This window comes from Siphateles boraxobius, unplaced genomic scaffold, assembly GCF_051911475.1.
Source record: "Siphateles boraxobius isolate OS27281-9 unplaced genomic scaffold, OSU_SipBor_1 41, whole genome shotgun sequence".
Classification (NCBI taxonomy): domain Eukaryota; kingdom Metazoa; phylum Chordata; class Actinopteri; order Cypriniformes; family Leuciscidae; genus Siphateles; species Siphateles boraxobius.
The window spans coordinates 14437319-14456694 of record NW_027509042.1 but is presented as its reverse complement, the minus strand read 5'-3'; the positions used below and the strand labels follow the sequence as shown (position 1 = coordinate 14456694).

The window sequence follows — 19376 nt, the reverse complement described above, 5'->3', positions numbered from 1 at the left end:
CTATTTTTTTCTTATTTTTTCTGAGAAGTTTTAGAGAAGTATAGATAGTGACGTTCTTCAGACAAGAAGCTTTTAGTGGTGGCATTGAGAAGCACATTATGAAATGTGATATTTGTTAACATGTGATTCCAAAACTTACTACTCAAAGTAAATGCAAAGACATTTTTATTACAAATACTGTATTTTTTTTTACATAAACCAGGGCGACATGCTGCCTAATTTTGAAAATAAAATACATTAAAATAAAAAAATAAAATTAGCTGAAATATTTTAATAAACAAAATTCATAAAATTACAAATAATTTATTCAATAATAACTCTTTTCAATAACTAAAGTTATATAAATGCAAAAAAAATATTAATTCATTAATAATTTTGTTCGATAAAAGTGGCTCATTCTTTCTCTTGCATTGATGCCTTTCTCTGCCATTCACTTGGACCTGCGATTGTTCACCAAAAACTCACATCAACTTAACCAACAAGGACATCATTTTAAACCCATTTTTTTATTTTTTAAAACCCCTTAAAGGATAGTTCACCCAAAATGAAAATGTGGTCATTACTTGCACTCAAGTTGTTCCAAACATGTATACGTTTCTTTCTTCTGCTGAACACAAAAAGATATTTTAAAGAATGTTGGTAACCAGACAGTTGACTGTAGCCATTGACTAGGAAAAAAAAATACCATGGAAGTCAATGGGTGTCGTCAAGTGTCTGGTTACCAACATTATTTAAAATATAAAAAGGTTTGTAAAAACATGAGGGTGACTAAATCATGACAAAATTTTCAGTTTTGGGTGAACTATAAAGTACCTTTAAACCCAGCTATAAGCAGAAGGACAAAAAAAATTTATGGTTACAAAATAACAAACAACATGTAGAAAGGTTTGGACAGCTCTTGTGGGATTAAACATGAAGGCTAGTTAAGTGAAATGCAAGCATAAACACTTAAACCTAAGTCAGCGCTACTTGACATGAACAAATTCTATAAACTAAAAACTATAACCTACAGCAGACTGTCTCACAGACAAGTGCACACATGTGATATTATATACCGTTGCTGTGATATAAAACTACTCAAACCATGATTTTGGTCCTACTGAAAAATCAAGAGCGCAGCCTTACAAGCTAAAAGGATCTTGAGGCTTTGTGGCTCCAGAGCTTTCCAAAGGAATTGGGGATTGGAATACAATGCTGAAAGATCTTAGCTTCAAATACATTCAGGATGTGAGTGAGCACTGTTACCTTTCTCACTGACATGACAGACTATACAATAAAGTCTGAAAGGATGCAAGGAAAAACAGTGCGCATTGTTATAGCTATGACACTAAAAGTTGCCTGAGGGTACCGGCACACCCTTGACAATAATACAGCTTAAAAGGATCAGACACAACTTGTGTGTCTATTAAAACACAGTCCACATAGACTTCCTCCATTGACATGTCAGGGTTTATACAGTATAATGACAAGAAACATCAAATATAATCTCAAATAACCTCTTTTGAAAGCAAGTTTATAAAGGATCCTTTTTCACTGAGGTGGTTCATTCAGAACCTTGAAAAATATAGGTTAGCATGAAATATCGTGTGCTGGGATGGTTGTCAGACACCATCTGAAGGAGAATCACAAGAGGTGCAAGCTGTTAAACAGTTAATTGACTAGCACTAAAGATGATTAAGTGCCAATATAAAGCTGTTGGCTTTTATTGTCTTCCATGCATTCAAACTAATGTTAAATGTCACTGTAACACATTAGCATACGGATAGAAGTGAATGAACTAATCACGCATTAAATAATCACGCATCCTTTTGAAACGCGATCTAAATTTATGACTGAATGAATTACAAAGACAAAAGGGCTTTGTTATAATGTCTGAAAGATCACTGAGAGTGAAATGCCAAAGCTTTATCAGCATTTGGCCTACGCATCTGAGCACGGTCGAAAGTTACGCTTTTGAAATTAATTTGTAGTTTGCCATTTGTAGTAGGCATCCATTGTTACCTAGCAGGGACGATTCAATACCAGTTTTGTACTAAAACAACAGTAGAAGTGTTTTTCTTCTTTCTATCTGTCCATCTGTCCTTTTCAATTTCATTCTTTGGTAAAGGTGCTGGAGAAAAAGCACCTTACTGCTTTTCATGACACTAATACCATAATAGTAATAGCATGCCAGAACACATGTTTGAAATATATAACAGTTGAAATATAAACATTATACAAACAAACTGCACAACTCTTCTGCTCAGTGCATATTATTCTATAAGATTTGTGTTCAAAGCGTCACTTAACATTCTTTAACGTCTCCTCTCAGCTGCAATGAAATGTGTTTAGAAGCAAAACAAACAAAAAGATGTTCATTATTGAATTCAATTAATGCTGATTGAACACAGTATACTACAGCGCCACGACAAAAAGAGCTGCTTTTTTAGAGCTGTGAGCTTACAGTTTAAAATGAATATGGTGAGAGAGGGTGACTTGACACCCTGAAATAATACAAACACACTATCAATAAATATATAAAATCTATATAAATCTTGTCATGTATGTGTATCCAATATACAAATTGGCGGGTAATTGAACCCATGAGTCATGACCTTGGCATTGCATGACCTTGGCATTGTGTGCAAACAGGGGCATTGGGTTTCTGTTGCCCAACTGGTAAACAACACAGCGAGCAAATCGCTCAATAGATGAGTTGTTTAATTGTATAAACACCCCCCCCCCCCACACACACACACACACACAAACATATCCCAACACAAAACATTATACAAAAAACAACAAAGCACAACAAAAAACAAATCAAAACGAAGCACGACAAAAAACAAAATGCAACAAAAAACAAAACACAACAAAATATAAAACAAAATTGGTTAATTACATGGTTTGGTTAGAATGGTGAAAGGGGACCTGTAAATCAGAACCACAAATACTTAAATTCCTTATGCTCATCCCTAGTCTAGCTGACCTAAAGTGTCGAACCACCAGTCTGGTGCAAAGTTTGCAAACAGCACTTGGGAGGATTTTCTGAAATTGAGCATTAGGGCAAAAGTAAAGCTGCCTCTTACAGAGATACATGGGCTGAACTCAGTTCTTCATGAATTATCCAGAGAAACTGACATTGCTTTGAAACACTTTCTAGCTTTTGGGCACCATCTAGCATTTCAGACCTGAGGGCCCTAGAGAGCACGTCTCCGTACCACCATTGCCCAAAATCCCATCTCCAGACACTTTTCACATGAACAGTCTGATCTGGATGGACACTACTTCTCCAAAATGAAGAATCAGGGCTATATTTACACACAGTCTCGTAACTTTTGGTCTGTGATGTCCAGCTCCTCGGGGTCTGGCTGGTTTTAGAGTTATTCTAGCAGCATCCAGGAGATGTGCCCTGTAAGTAAAGGGAACTAATTCCTGACAGGAACTTGGCTGTTTGCCTGGCACAGAAAGTCTGATAATATCACAGCTACACAGTAGCCTCATTTCGCTAGATTTAATATGTGTAATTCCCACAGTGCCTGCCACAGTGTTTCCAGACTGTGGTACTGAGGTCTGGCATTGAGTAAGATTCAGAATTGTTGAGGAGGACTAATTGCTTTCATTAGTTATTCAGTGACCGCTTTGTGAAGAAATACTCCAAAGCACACTGCGGTCTCTTGTAAAATGGGATTCAACCACTTGTGCACACCAAAAGTCCCTTGCCCATTAATTATCAAAGCTCAGAGAGGAACACCATAGAAACTCGAAACTTCTCATCTTAATAGAAAGCATCTGCCAATTTCCTAGAAACAATATGGTGGGGTGAAACAGAGATTTGCTGCTCTAATTAACTGGAAAGGAAACAATAAACATGGTAATTTGTTCTACAATGCTTAAGCAATTAAGCACACACACACTTTTGGAAATGTTATTTTGAATTGAGGTAAAGCCAGCTGATCCAACATTTAACGACTATATATAAAGCTTTAATTTAGTTTATGCAACAAAAAAGGGTTGTAAAATAAAATAACAAAGTAAAATATAATGAAATGAAAAAAAAAAATCAAAAGTTCAATTTTTAATTCAATTTAAATTAAACCGTGTAGCACATATCACCGTTTAGGGTTTCATTTAATTCCCCGTCTTCTTCCAATTCTGGATAGCAATTATAACTTGACACGGCCCAGTTCAAAATGTGGATTAAAAATGCATTAAAATGATAAGGTCACATTCATCAGTGAAAACACCAGCCCAAAAAAAATCTGTATGTGTATACATTTCATGTCAGAAGGGACAAATAAATACATTATTCTGCTCACAAACCAATATCCATTTATTCAGACTTGGGGTGAATGGCCTCAATATAGACCGAAAGCTTTTCCGCACGCTATTACAAACATTGCCTCTATACAGGACTAGCTAATCAATTCTACAAATAAGTCTCCAAGCATGGATCAGGGAAAAGTGCTCTTTAAAGCATGCACTGTGATATGAAAACATTGCTTCATCTACAGAGTGAGAACTGTATAGTCTAATAATTGTCTGGCCTCAGGAAATATCATAATTACTCCACTCTGAGCTCATGTTCATAAACGGGAGACACAAAAGGCACATTTGAGTCGACAGACGGACAGGGAGAAGCACTAGCACAACTGACTGCAGGCTTACTGAACAACTCTGACACCTTTACCAGCCCTAAAAACAGCATGAACTCCTACACAACCAGTCCAGTTCCGCTCCACAAGTCCTTGAGGATGACATGAGTATCCCTGTACTGCAGTGCACAAGAATCTCAAATGATCTGCTTATGTAGGAGTATGACAGCATGCTCTCAAAGGCTTTATTCATGAAGACATTTGCTGAAATGCTAAATTTAAATAATTTTTCTATAAGTGCCAAGTGTACACATGTGTGTGATTGTGTTTTAAAAATGACAATTCTTTGAAAACCAGAGACAAGAATTATTCTGCATTGCCAAACAACCAGGCATTTCCAAGACTCTCTTCAGTTATGTGTCAGTGTTTGGGATTGACAACTGTATACTCAAACTGTATTTACCACAATAGCAGACAGAGGTGGATCAAGTACTGCCTGTATGATCAAGTAGCCAAAGTCAAAGACTCGAATAATGTCTGTAATCACGATAGTGTCAGATTTCAATAGTAAATATCGCATATCAATACAGCACATATCACCCAAACTTGTGATTAGCTACATTTACTGGGAGTCACAACCAGATTTTACAGTGGTCACTTGAGTTGTAAAACATTCCAATTTTGGACGATAACTTTACATATTAATGACCGTTAAGTGATAAATAGGCGATATTATAAATCCATATTGAAGGGGGTGGATTGGAATCCACTGCTGCTTCAATGTATATGTAATGATTGATTATAATTAAGGTATTAATCAATATTTTTCCTTTTAAATATCAAATGAATTGAATGACTTCTCTGGAGATTTTACTTTATTTATATAAGTTACCAGTGTGATTACTGAAATGTTCTTTGCATGTATTCTTTAATGTCTGTATTTGATATCTGAATGCAGTGCTTGCTTATTTAACCCAGCTTCCAGAAATGAAATAGGGACTTGTTTTGTGTTTGAGAAAGGTCTTCAATGTGTTAAAACATATAGGGGTCATTGAAGCCAATAGTTTAAGGGGCCATTTCTTTGTTAAAGCCTTTCTTTCCAGTTAAGACTAAAGTTTAGCTATCCTTGAGAGAAAGAACGCATTATCTTGATGTTTTGAGAGGACTCTCCTGTTTATAGTGAATCTTGATGTTTTGAGAGGACTCTCCTGTTTATAGTGAGAGCCTGGCCAAATCCAACCTTGGAAAAGCTGTGTGTTGGTGTGTGTGTTAGTCTTCTTGGTTACAGGTTAAGGAACCACTGGCATTATTGGAGATTGACTGAGTTGTTGTTCTGGACATGCTGGCGCCCAGCAACCCAAATCTGCGACCTGGAAGGTCATGACGTGCCTAACTTCAGCTGCATAATCGATGGAGATATGCTTCAGTCTATCTGTATATGTGTGGAAAATTACTGTGTTTATCTATTTCATAGCCAATGAGAATCATTCATCCTGTAAGCAATGACGTAGCTTAGACCTTGGAAATCGTATAACTGCTGTGATCTTTGTAACTGTAAGCGGGGCGGCCTACGAACTCCTGTGCGAGTATTGAAGCTGACTTCTGCTGATGAAACTGCAAACTATCTTCAGTAAATATTTTCTTTAATTTTTTATAATTCTGACTCTGGGTCTTCATTCTTCATATCTGGTTCTGGGTCTTTAACTGTACACCCCTTACAATATACTATAACAACTATTTTTGTCTAAATTAAGAAAAGAAAAATTAAATACTGAAAAATAAAAATCAATCGATTTACAAGCAATTGCTTTTGATTTAGGCATCACAACATTGTAAATGTTGAGTATATGTACAGATTTGCCAAATAGTGCACTAAATTATTTGTTTACCGTATATAAAAATTAAGTAATTAGATGATGATAGCAAAGATATTGGAAATATACAAATAGAGGAAATGAGCATGAACAGTTAAATATCCAAAGTATATATACAATATCAATGGACACTGGTAAATTGATTCTGAGATTTTGTTATCTAAGAAACATTGTCCATCCCTTAAATAAACATATCGAACAAACAGGACAACCATATTCTTCTTTAGTATAAATGTAGCCATAGTCTCTATATGAAGTATGAATTTGTATGATGACCAAAGCTAAGAAACCTACGAAATCCCAGTATCTGGAATACAGTCAAAATACAGTTTCTTTTAGTATTTGACTAGGAGCTCATTCCAAGAGTCATGCTCAAGGACTGTTTAAAGGGCCCTTGCTTTTGTTAACCACACTGACCTCACACATTAGACTACCTCCACACCTCATTTGAGTTTGGAATTCATACTGGACTGCAACATTTCCATTTGGGTCAAACTTTTTTTTTTTTAATCCAAGCGAAACAAGGACACAGTGAACCTCTAAGGCTGGCATGTAAGCTTTCTCTGGTGCAGAGTAAAAGTTTCTGACTGGCTTATAAATCATAGAACAATCTCATCAGAGACAACCCAAATATTTCTGACATAGTAATTTCCTGAGGAGAGGAATGTCTTATCAGTCTCAGACATGATTCCAGCCTCATCGCCCCAGACACGGATGCAACAAGCCCACAAAATGACGCCTAAGCGGAAAGATAAACAGGCTTCAGTGAGGTAGAACAAATAAGCTATATGAACAACAAAAAACCAGCATTCAACATAATGAATACTCATAATGCTATTTTTAGGCTGACTCAAATCCTCAGTCCAACTCTATTAGAATGCTTGTCATTTAGATGAACCAGATGGTGAAACTTATCAATGGAGATAAATTCAATGCAGTGACGACAATCCAGGTCAACTAATACTCTGGTACCTTGTTTGCCACTTTCTTCTCATCAACACTAAACTATCATTACCATAATAATTCTCTTGAAGAATGTCTCAGCTAGTCAGGGTCACAGTATCGTTACATAATCCTTTGCAGCGCAGCTGTTTTCACACTAAAAGATTATGCTAATAGGCTTATAGCTGCATCTGGACCCCAGGCTGAACACAGCCGTGAGCATTAAACAAACCTAATCTGCAAAACAATGCGCATTGAACATCATTCCCTCGATTACTAGAGTTGACTGGAAGATGCAGTGCAAGGGATGTGTGCGTAAAAGCTGATGTGACTAACTAGATTGAGAGCTTGAGATTATGGAAGATTGTGGTTAATTATTAATATGAACTGAATAATTAAGTGGGCAAGAGAGCTGCAGCTGGATACCTTTTTGTCCTTGGTGACATCTTCTTCTTTCTTGGGCGCATCCAGGTCAGTGACGCCGCGACTGAACTCGTCCATTGTGCTGTCGGGGAGGGGAAGCTCCTCTGCATCGATGTCCGTCTCATCCAGAGCTGGCTTTTCGGCCCCTGTGAGCTCCCGCTCTTTAGAGAGAGAAACAATTTATCTTGCTAAATATTCATTCCAAATCTTGAAAGCATTATACAGGGATTAAAGAAAAACCTCACCAAAGAAAATAAAATATCTCGAAATCCTCTCATTATTTACTCACCTTCATGGCATTCCACTACAAACTTTTAAAAGCATGAGCCTTACTTCTGTTAGGTTTATGCCACGTACAGCCAAGGCAACATTTCTCATTTTAACTTAATTTAACTTGATGTACTAAACAAAAACAAAACAATTTATAAAACTATACAGATATAAAAAAGAAAAATATAAAAAATATAAAAAACTGACTCAAAATATTAATACAAATTATGCTAAAATGACACTTGTTTGAAGGGACCAATGTTTGTTGGAATATTTGATTTTTTTCTTTCTTTCACAACTTGCCTATATCCACACACAGGTATGTGCAGAAACAGTTATTCTGACTAAACACTGATGTTTCCCATGTAAGCTGTGGATCCCCTGTGTGTGTGTGGGGGTGGGGGATTGTGTTACTGATATGTATGCATGCATGTTCCGACCACACCTTCACTCAGTCTGTACAGCAGATCTGTATTTCTGGAAATGAGCAGTTGACATGTCAAGCAGTGTGGTGTGACATAACTATACTACATATAAAACTATTTTGCACAACATTCTTGTATAATTATATTTTAAGCATTGCGTTGTTATTATATTAATTGAGGGACTAAACTGAATATTTATAATTTAGAAAAATATTTTTTTAGTAAATTGCGCAAACAAATTAAATAAATACATCTGGATGATCCAATAAATATTTGCATTTATACAAAAGAACTATGAAATAATTACATAACTTCACTGTCATTAAATTAACATGCAATTTGTAGAGATAATGGCTATTTTAGGGTGACAATTCGACCCAGATCATAAACTGTGTATTGTATTACTGAACATAACACGAGAGTTAAAAAAGGAAATAGAACTGAGGAGGAATTTACCCCACACTGAACTACATGTAATGAGACACAGTCCCTTACAGATCTTCACTGGCATTTCCAATGGTGTGGAAAAAAGGTAAAATGTAATTCTGGACCAGAAAAAAATCTGATGCATGACACAAAACAAAACTAGATTACTCTTATTATATACAAAGTTATTTACAACACCCCATATGAGACACATTCCGTTGACAAATCTCATTCATATGTACAGTATATTGCACATCAGCACAAGATATATTTTCCCTATCTGCCTAAGATAAAATATTAACTAATATAATTTTTTTGAGTGTATTGCTATAAATTTTATTCATTAAAGGGTTAGTTCACCCAAAAATGAAAATTCTGTCAGTATTTACTCACCCTCATGTTGTTCCAACCCCGTAAGACCTTCGTTCATCTTCGGAACACGAATTAAGATATTTTTGATTAAATCTGAGAGCTGGATCACTCCTCCATAGGCTTCTAAGGGATTGACACTTGCCAGCCCCGAAAAGTTATTAAAGATATTGTTAAAATAGTCCAAGTGACTACAGTGGCTCAATCTTAAGTTTATCATGCGACGAGAACACATTTTGTGCGCAAAAAAATCTAAAATAACGGCTTTATTTCAACTATTCATTTCCTTCTCTGTGGTCCTCTAGTCAGTTAACGTAGTGTGATTCCGTAGACCTACGTCACACGTAGGCTCACTATTGGCCGACACTGGTCATGTGTGTGATGCGTGTGACATAACAACAGAAGAACTGCGCTATATCACTAGTGAACTGACTCAGGGCACACAGAGAAGAAAATGAATAGTTGAAATAAAGTCGTTATTTTGGGGGGGTTTTTGCACACAAAAAGCGTTCTCGTCGTTTGATAAACTTAAGATTTAGTCACTTGGACTATTTAAACGATATCTTTAATAACTTTTAGGGGCTGTCAAGATTCAATCCCTTAAGAAGCCTATGGAGGCGTGATCCAGCTCTCAGATTTAATCAAAAATATCTCAATTCGTGTTCCGAAGATGAACGAAGGTCTTACGGAGTTGGAACAACATGAGGGTGAGTAAATACTGACAGAATTTTCATTTTTGGGTGAACTAACCCTTTAAATATTTATATAACTAATAACCAAATTTGAAACCACAAAAAGCAGCTCGTGATGGCATTAAGATTGTACAAAACTGAAGTATTGTAAACTCTAGCCACTTTATTTTCCCCTCTAACATCTACAGTACTGTACAATAAAATAAAATTGAAAAAAAAAAAACAAAGTAACACATGTATTCTATAAATTATTTGTTGTATCTTAGACAGCTTCCTTAAAAGCTTCTCTTTCTGGGATTAATACAGAACGTTTAATAGCAATTTAAACAGTTACTGGCTTGTCTGTTCTGAGACCTGTTCTCTTTTTCTCCTGTGTGAGTTATTAAGGTCTCCCTGTCCTAACACTGGAGCTGTTAAACACAGCGAGTCCCATCCATGTGACACCGCAGCATGTTGGTGCTGGGGAACCCTGTGCAGATCAGAAGCAGTGCGTGGGTGAGTGAGAGCTCATCTGCATTTGAAAGGAAAACCTGTCCAGAGGGAGCTGTGGGAGGATGATCAGCCATGGCCCATGCACCGTGAGATCTGCCCCACAGACACAAGCAATCAGAGGTGCTGTTCCATCCTGCCCATCAAAGCCCAGGCACACAAAGATTTCCTCAAACACTGCAGTGGATTGCACCAAAATACCTCCAACAACTGCATGGATTGCTAAATGCAAAGTGTGTCACAGATCAGCAGAAACATCACTCATCCATAATCCTCTCACACCAAATTCAAGGGGCACAAACAGACAGTTAGAGGGAGTCTGAAGAATAAAAACCTGACATGGAAGAGGACTGGATTTCAAGTAAGAAAATGAAAAGAAAAGTTGATACCATTTATTACAGTACCTGTTACTCCAGAATCTGTGCAAGTCTTGTCAACGTCACCGTCTTCCTGGCCATCTGCGTTTTGCTGGGTGTGCTGAAGGCTAAGTTTATGACAGACCTCAAAAGCCTGACCCACTGTCCTCACTATCCGCATGGCTTGGCTCTACAGAGAAATCAGGGAGAGCTTAGTATTATTAATGCACTGAAATCGAAGTTCCAAAAATCAAATAACCAAAAGTCGAAACCGAAAATGGAAATAAGAGTTATCATACAGAATTTATAATACAAGGTTATTCATTATATACTGTATTTATGCATTATATATATTTATATAGCCAGCAAATGTGGAAAACAGGAATGCTGCCAATCATACAATCAGACAATCAAAAGACTAGAAATTCAAAACGTTTATTAACAATTCAAATAGAAATGCTCTAAATGTTTGTGCAATCAGACAATTTTACATAGTGTGTCCCGAAAGCAATGTGGTAATCATAAAAAAAGAGAGATATGGAACGAAATTTAATTAAACTGATGGATTTTTAAAATTATTTTTCAGTTTTACCTAATGTCACCAATAAACTAAGGCATAGTGTAAACAACAGGCACATACATTTGGTAAAATAAAAAAAATGATCTTAAGCACCTCTATCTCTATCAGATAGTACTTTCATATTGACCACTATAGCTGCTGATGAACAATAAAAGCATTGACAGCTGTTCAGAACTCATCCTCATGTAAAGCAGCTGATGACAACTTGCAGCACACGCTTAAAGTAAACAGAACAATATCCCACGTTGGGGTATGACATTAATATAGTTGTAGTTATCTTTATAATTAACGTTCTTGGTGCGAACAGGCCTTAAGTCCCCATTCTGAGAGCACACTTTATGTAACTTGCTAGTGTGATATATAATTCAAGGTACATTTAAACACTGTATCAGTCTGCTGACTCAATGAGACTATTCCACAAAATGCTGAAGATCGGTTAACAGTATTTTGATGGATGATGGTGAGAAATGGAAAGACAAAATTATTACGACTACAATGTTTGAATCTGCAGAAAGTAAAATGAGAAATGAGAACACATGTTATTGAAAGCATTGAGCACACTTGAGCAGTTGATGTACAATTATTACCCAGAGCAGCTCTGAATGGCCTGGTCTGTAATGAACAGTGATGCCGGGGTGAAATGGACCAGACAGCGCTTTCAACTCAATCGAGTGACTTCTTTCTAAAGGATCCTTCTTTCTTGATTGCCTTTCTCCAAAGCCAAACTTCTGCTCTATAATCAATAGCCATTATGGAAATCCCACATTTTCATGACGAAAGGAACAATATTGACTCCATGTGTCAGGCTTTCATAATAACGGTCTTCTACAGTTTTCATAGTTTTTAGTATTGTGGCAATTTTATTACACTGTGCTCATTCTGTATGCAATTTCACATCCGAAGAATAATAAGGAATGAAACCAAACCTCGTCAGTTTGAAGATGACTGGAAAGTTGTATTCAGATTAGTTAGTGTCTGTTATGTCTCTTAGAGCCTTTTATGTGCAAGGCCTGTTTAGACTTACAAAACAAAATGTAATTTGCATATACAGTAGGTCCTAACTTTACTGCTTTGCTCAAATGTAAATAAGGTACAAAGTACACTGTAAAAAATGTTTGTTAATTCTACAGGAAAACTGCTACTGTAAAAACCTGGTAACTGATATGATACAATATCCATAGATGGTGAACATTTTATATACGTAATTGTACTGTTACATAATGTCAACCACATGCTTTTTACAAATAAAAACAATCATCATAGAATTCATGGAGAAAAACTTGCTTCCAGAAGTCTCTAAATGACACATTATATTTTCTTTAAAATAATGCAAAAAAAAAACATTTGAAAATTGTACAAAACAACCTAATGTAGATTGATATAATAACATTATATCACACGATAAACTACAGTTGTTGTAGAATTTACAGGTACGAGGTACCAATAATATGCCATCTCGTAATACCAGAAACACTGTCATTATTTTTTTAATTGAATTTAGCAACCACAGCTGCAGTTGTTTTTACTGTACATTTAACAGCATATTTTTTACAGAGCATGAGAAAACAAAAGATGTGGTGACCAAATGCGGTCATACTGTATTTGTCTGTTACAGTACGCATATGCCTTACATATACTTGAAGTCTTTGCAAACTCTTCTCTCGAAGCCCTTATTAGTGAGAGATCCTTGTGTATACAAATTTCTGTGATAATGTGATATGATTTTGTGACCACTAACTCCTAGCATAAATTCCTCTCTATATTTATAGACCGTGAAGGCACCAGTACTGGAGAGCTTTTTTTTTTTCTTTTTACAAATTTTCCCTCTAAAACTTACAAACTTTCCCTCCTTCTCAGAAGTGGTGGACGTCTTTAAACGGTTATTTAGCTTTTAAATTTGCCACTGATTCAAATCCAGTGCAGAAGCTTGAAAGGGATCAGAACTCGACAGCTTTAAGAACTAAAAGCAAACCCTGTCAGTACATCATCTACATGCTCCGCTGCCAAATCATTGTTCTGCTCAGCATGCTAGACCGAGTGAGAAGAAAAATATAGCCATTCTGAAAAGTGCACTTCAGTTTCATGGCCAAGGGCTGCTGTTCCTTTTTTTGTATGATGTTTTTTTTTTTCTTCAACGATATGCCCTAAAGTAAAATACGTGTGCTGAAAAGGGAAGGAGCAGACAGTAGCTTTCATTCACTTGGAGCCTCAATGACAGGATTCCACCGTCCATGGAAACCATCAGCACTCAATCTCCTGACCAGAAGTCTCGGGCGATCAAGAGAGGCCTACCTTTTTCTTTGATTTAAAGACGTTACATCGAAACACATTGCTCTGTCCATCTCTTGCAATGTAACTGAAGATCTTCAAATCTTGAGAGTCGTGCGATACGTAGAATATCCTGTAAAAACAACAAAAAAAGGGAAGATATTCAGAAACATGTTAAACCTTGAGTAAGAAATCAACAACAACCACAAAAACTGAGGCAATTATGTCAAAAAAAGAAAAAAGAAAAAAAAGACCTAACCTAAATTTTAAGGTAAATCATTTCACTTATTTACAGTCTAACTTGTGAGGTACTTGGCCAAATTACAAGGACACTAGATTGAAGTGGAGCAAAAATAGATAAAAGGAGAAATGTATTAACAGGAACATTTCTGGGACAGTTAAAAGCTTTTATATAGCTTTTATATAAGCTTTTATGTTATATTTTGGTTCAATCACACTGCAGTGTTCAGCACTTTGATCAAGAATCCATTAATGTTGTGTGGAAAGGACGTTTATGAATGACCTTTGGCTGTGAATTTTGGTAGCGCATCTAAACTAGCATTTTGTTAGTATAGCAAACAAAGCAGCAACAACATGAATCACAAGCACATTCAATTCTATTGTACCATTGTGTGAGTGCATTACCCTAAAGCAAACAGGACTTGTAGCAATGAACAAGTAGCAATGCAGATCAGAGTGTAAATACTAAATAAACCAAAAGAAAAAATAATTGACGTCATGCAAATCTGGATCAATTTCCTCCACCAGACAGCAGAGGACTTTTCTTATGAGCTTCATAGAAATGACAATGCAGCTGTCACAAGGCATTGAGGAAAATCCTGAGCAGAAAACTCTGAATGCTTTGTCGCAGATGAATAAAACACATTGATGTCAATTGTAACTTTTTTCAAGCACATCCACAGAGATCCTCAAAAGACAAATATAGACAAATAGCTAGATTGCTAGACAACATGACACATTCACCAAGAAAAAGCAAGCTGGTTTAGTCTGTGCTGACACCTTGGATTTTGCTATTCATTGAATAAACCTGTACAGACAAGGGAGAAACACTGACATGTAATGGTTTTAATGGTTCAAAAAATTGGAATCATAGGAACCTGCAAAAACAATCACACAGATTGGAAGGTCATGCAGCATATCGTAAAATATCTGTAAAGGAGCCGGGCAGAAAAAGTGTGTCCACTTCTGTGTGTACATTATAAATACCTTGTCCTGTATGGTATTTTTAAACATCTGAAATGGATTATATAAATGATGTATTTTACTTTAATTAGCTTTAGCAAAATAATATTTGTTTAGTTTTAAACTTGACACCATCTTTTCACCAACAGTTCTCATCGAGATGATAAAAAACACAGATGTGTGAAAAAAACATCCACTGGACACTTGCGTTAATAGTCCTGCAGACTAAGAATGTGTGAGAGGGGTCTCTAAGTCCCACAAATAAACACATATAGCCTACAGATGTTTGTTTGTAGCGTTTTGCTTATTACTTAATGAAAAATAAATAGAATATGGAAAATGTAGTTACTCATCTCGATTCAAAATGACCCTAAACCCAATACAATAGAGTATTATTGCATGCTAACATGGCTAAAAAAACACTAAACTGCAGGAAAACTACATACACAGAAAAAATATAATCAAAATTGATTACAACTATCAGTTGTGATTTCATCATTATTGATATTAATATAAATTTGCCAATTATCTGCGAAAATATCAGCCATGATATGCATCCCACATCTCTAATTATTTGAGACATTAGAAAGCAGATACTATTTTAATCTCACCAATGAAGAGCAAGCGCAGATTGACCTTTTGTGAAAAAGGCCTGACTGTCTTTTTAAAGCTCACAAATGTCCTGTATCGTTGTTGAATTAGCTTGGGAAATATTTATTTATTATCGCTTTAGTCTTCATTTGGACCATTGCAGGTTTGATATGGATCCAAAACACACACTACTGAGAATGACAAAATGTTACATGACAGAGCTTGCAGAAACATGCAGTGACCCTAAAGGGAACGAATAAAACTGTAAGAGAGTTATCTGAACTATATTAACCCAGCAGTGCACTCAGGGATATATTCTGACGCACAGTCCTAGACAGATGGGAGAAGAGAAACTCTGATCATTAATTGAATTCTCTTTGCTGTTGACACTTCAGGGAAACGTGCTGCATCAGCGATTTGCACAGATGACACATGCTGTTTAAGAGCTTTTTCCCCCCCGCCACTTTAATTTATCAAGTCTGAAAGCAAAACGAGGAGTATGATGAGTATATGTAACGCACACTACTTCGCTTATCAAAATAGAAAGAGTGTGATTTTACTACACAACCCTGTAGCCTTATTTAACTGGTTGTTCTGCTTAAGACATATTTTAAGAATATAATGAGCATATCATAGAAGGTAAAGTGCTGCTTTGCTCATCTCTCACTCGCCAATGACTAAGTAATTTCATTTCTATATTAGAGGCAAGCACACGTATTTAACAGGCAGAAAAGGCTAGAACGATGGTCCATTAGCATTCAAATCTTAAAGCATTCATCCTGATTCAATGAAAAATAAATGACAAAGTACTATGACTTTTGGGGATACCTGGCTTAGCAAAATGAGTAATATGTAGGACATTGTGCGTTTGCGCATTACTTATTAGTTTTGTTCACTAAGGTGGGCATCACTATTATTAACTATATTCTACTCATTAAATATACTGATAATTCCTTATACAGTATTTCGGCTGATAACCGATATATTGGCCGATAAATCGAAATAAATATTTTTATATAATTTGAGAGCCTAATTACAAAAACAATAGTCTCACCATTACACCCATGTCCCAAGCACACAATTATAATGATGTTCTAATTATAATTTTATGTAGCCTATATGACAAACTTGCATGTTGCATTTAACTGTATTTCCCTTTTTGAAGTGATTCCAATTATATTTCAAGCAATTCAAAATCATCATGGAAAAAAAAAAGTGTCTCAGCTGAAGGAAATTATAAATTATTTATGCCGATAACGATTACATTAAAAACATGTTTGCCGATATTAAACTTTTCCATGTAACTTGTCCTGGACAGTTTATGCCACAGACATGAATGATACCTCAAATTACTGGTTGACAAAACAAATAAAAAAATAGATGTGCATTGAAAATTGTATCAAAGTAATATTATAAGAACCAGAATATCACAGACTTGGGGGTGGGCTGTTTTGGCTTGGGCCAGAATGCAACTATCAAGCAACCACCCAGAACACAAACCATCATGCAATGCTATAGAAACCACCCAGAGCACACAGGTAACCATAGAAACACCCAGAACACCTTAGCAATAACACAACCAATCCTAGCAACCATTCACAACACCTTCTAGATACACCATTGCAGTTAGCCACAACAACATCATGGCAACCACTTAAAAACACCAATTTAACCAACCAGAATACCATAGGAATGCCATGACAACCAACAACAACATGCTAACTTTATTAACATATGTGACACGTATGTGTATGCGTATGTGTAATTACTAGAGCAATTCTTGATAATATTTTTCCATTCGGCATGTATTGAAGTCATAACTTTGCTTTATAACATAATTTCCAAACTCCACTGCCCCTCTTTGTGAATTTTTTAATGTGTTTTTTACACAGGCAAGTGCGGTCATGAGGACAGTGGATGAGCCATGACTTTCTCTGCACTTTACAACAAATGAGAGATCCGAATTATTGATGTCTCTTATTATATTCCTGTTAATAACAGCAGGCCAGTTCTCCCTGCTCCTGGTGCCAAGTTTGTGCTCTGGGCGACAATAAAGGCGCACAGATGTCACCATTGCTCTTCAGAAGCGGGGCAACAGCACACCTTTAGAGCCGTGTGCCCCAGTCCCATCATCCCAAGAGAGTCCCACACACACATGATTCAGTCTCTTCAGCTTGCAATCAAACACACTGTCAAATGCCTCCTGGGGTTGCTGCTCCTTGTTTAGCAGGCTTCTGGATAGCAAAATCATTGTAATCACTTAACTACACTCAAATTATATAGTCAAACTCAAGTGTTATCTTCATGTAAATGATTTAGGATGCGACTGTTTTTCCATCCATTGTACTCAACTAGCTCAAAATGTTTAAAAATGAAATGGCTCGATTCAAGAGGGCCACTGGACCCCAATCGTTTACGGCTTCATGTCTGCCAGATAAAAATAAATATTGTCCTGACATGTCAACTGCCTCATCCAATGAGTCAGGGGATTTCATGGGCATGTTGTCAAGTTCAAGCGGCACATTTCAGTGAAGATGGTTAATGTGTTTTGATTAGGCTTTCATGCGGTTTTGCGTTTGCTGAGGGGACACTGACAAACAGGATTTTTAAGTGCACATTTATAACGTTACCATCAGAGTAGTTGCATAAGAAACAACTGCGTTGCTAAAAGGCTTTGCAAATAACAAACACTTCTAAGCACCTTCTCCCGAAGCTTATTGGCTGCCGCTTTAATTTCCATACAATATTTGCATTTCATTTGCATCACTTCATTTTCACAACTACAAGTTGTGTCCTTTTGCCACACGCTGACCTAAAACAATTTGTACTGTGACTTCAAACACAAAATTATATGTCATCCAAATTGATTAATTTCTTCAGGGTTTTCTCCAGTTAATATGTGAAGGTACACACTTGCTATTAAATTATTTCTAAGTGAAATGTTACCATGTTCATCATGCAAATACAAAGTGCATGTTGGGTCTACTGCCTAATTCCTATGATTGCACAAAAGGAGCTCATGAATGTAAAATTGCTCACTTTATCATGATTGTAGTAGATTAGAAAACAAATAGCCCAACATGCAGCATCGCTTGATTGATTCCTTCATCTACTATGTGGTATGAAAATATTGAACATGAATATTCATGTGGTGATATTCAAAAAGTCCTGTCCAATCCACACCACATAAATGTACCACATCATGTCGTCATAGGCAATTTAACATTTTCTTTTTTGTTTTGTTACATTTGACAAACCGTTTATAGCCAAATGTATAGTCTACATAGACATTAGGTTGAAGCTCAAACTTGACATGTAAGCTGTAAGCATGTGATGTAAACTGACTGCACAGGCTAAAAGAGATGCAGTGATAAGTGATATTCACAGATCTGAGTGCAGGTGTGGAAAATTAGTTATGTTAAAAAATAAGGGCCAGTAAGATTTCTTTTTACAAAAGAAAATAATACTTTTAATCAGCAAGAATGCATTCAATTGATGCGACAGTAAACAAGAGTGACAGTAAAGACATTTATAATATTACAAAAGAGTTCTCAAATTATTGATGTTATTTTGAACACTTTATTGACAAAATAATTAATGTATCTAAAAAAAATTAAGCTGGACAAGTGTTTTCAACATTGATGATAATAATAAGAAATGTTACTTGAGCAGCAAATCAGCATATTAGAAGGATCATGTGACACTGAAGACTGGAGTAATGATGCTCAATTCAGCTTAAATTAGAAAAAAAAATAGAAAAGATATTTAAAATCAATATATTTAACAATAATTCTACTGTACATAATAGAATATTTTTATATATTTTTTGATCAAATGAATGGAGCCTTGGTGAGTATAAGGTATTAAGATGCGTTTTGGTCGATCGGATCACGG

The 19376-nt window shown here is 36.0% G+C and overlaps 1 protein-coding gene across 2 annotated transcripts in view; it reads right to left on the bottom strand.

The window, feature by feature from the left end:
• The window catches only part of nos1apa (nitric oxide synthase 1 (neuronal) adaptor protein a), a 119986-nt gene that overhangs the window by 37783 nt on the left and 62827 nt on the right, over positions 1 to 19376 (bottom strand). For both annotated transcript variants that reach the window (XM_077198497.1, XM_077198498.1), the window contains exons 5-7: positions 13713 to 13821; positions 10889 to 11030; positions 7817 to 7974 (exon numbers count right to left, since the gene is read on the bottom strand). In XM_077198497.1, the coding sequence (XP_077054612.1) occupies positions 7817 to 7974; positions 10889 to 11030; positions 13713 to 13821 (409 nt within the window). The remainder of the gene's footprint in view (positions 1 to 7816; positions 7975 to 10888; positions 11031 to 13712; positions 13822 to 19376) is intronic.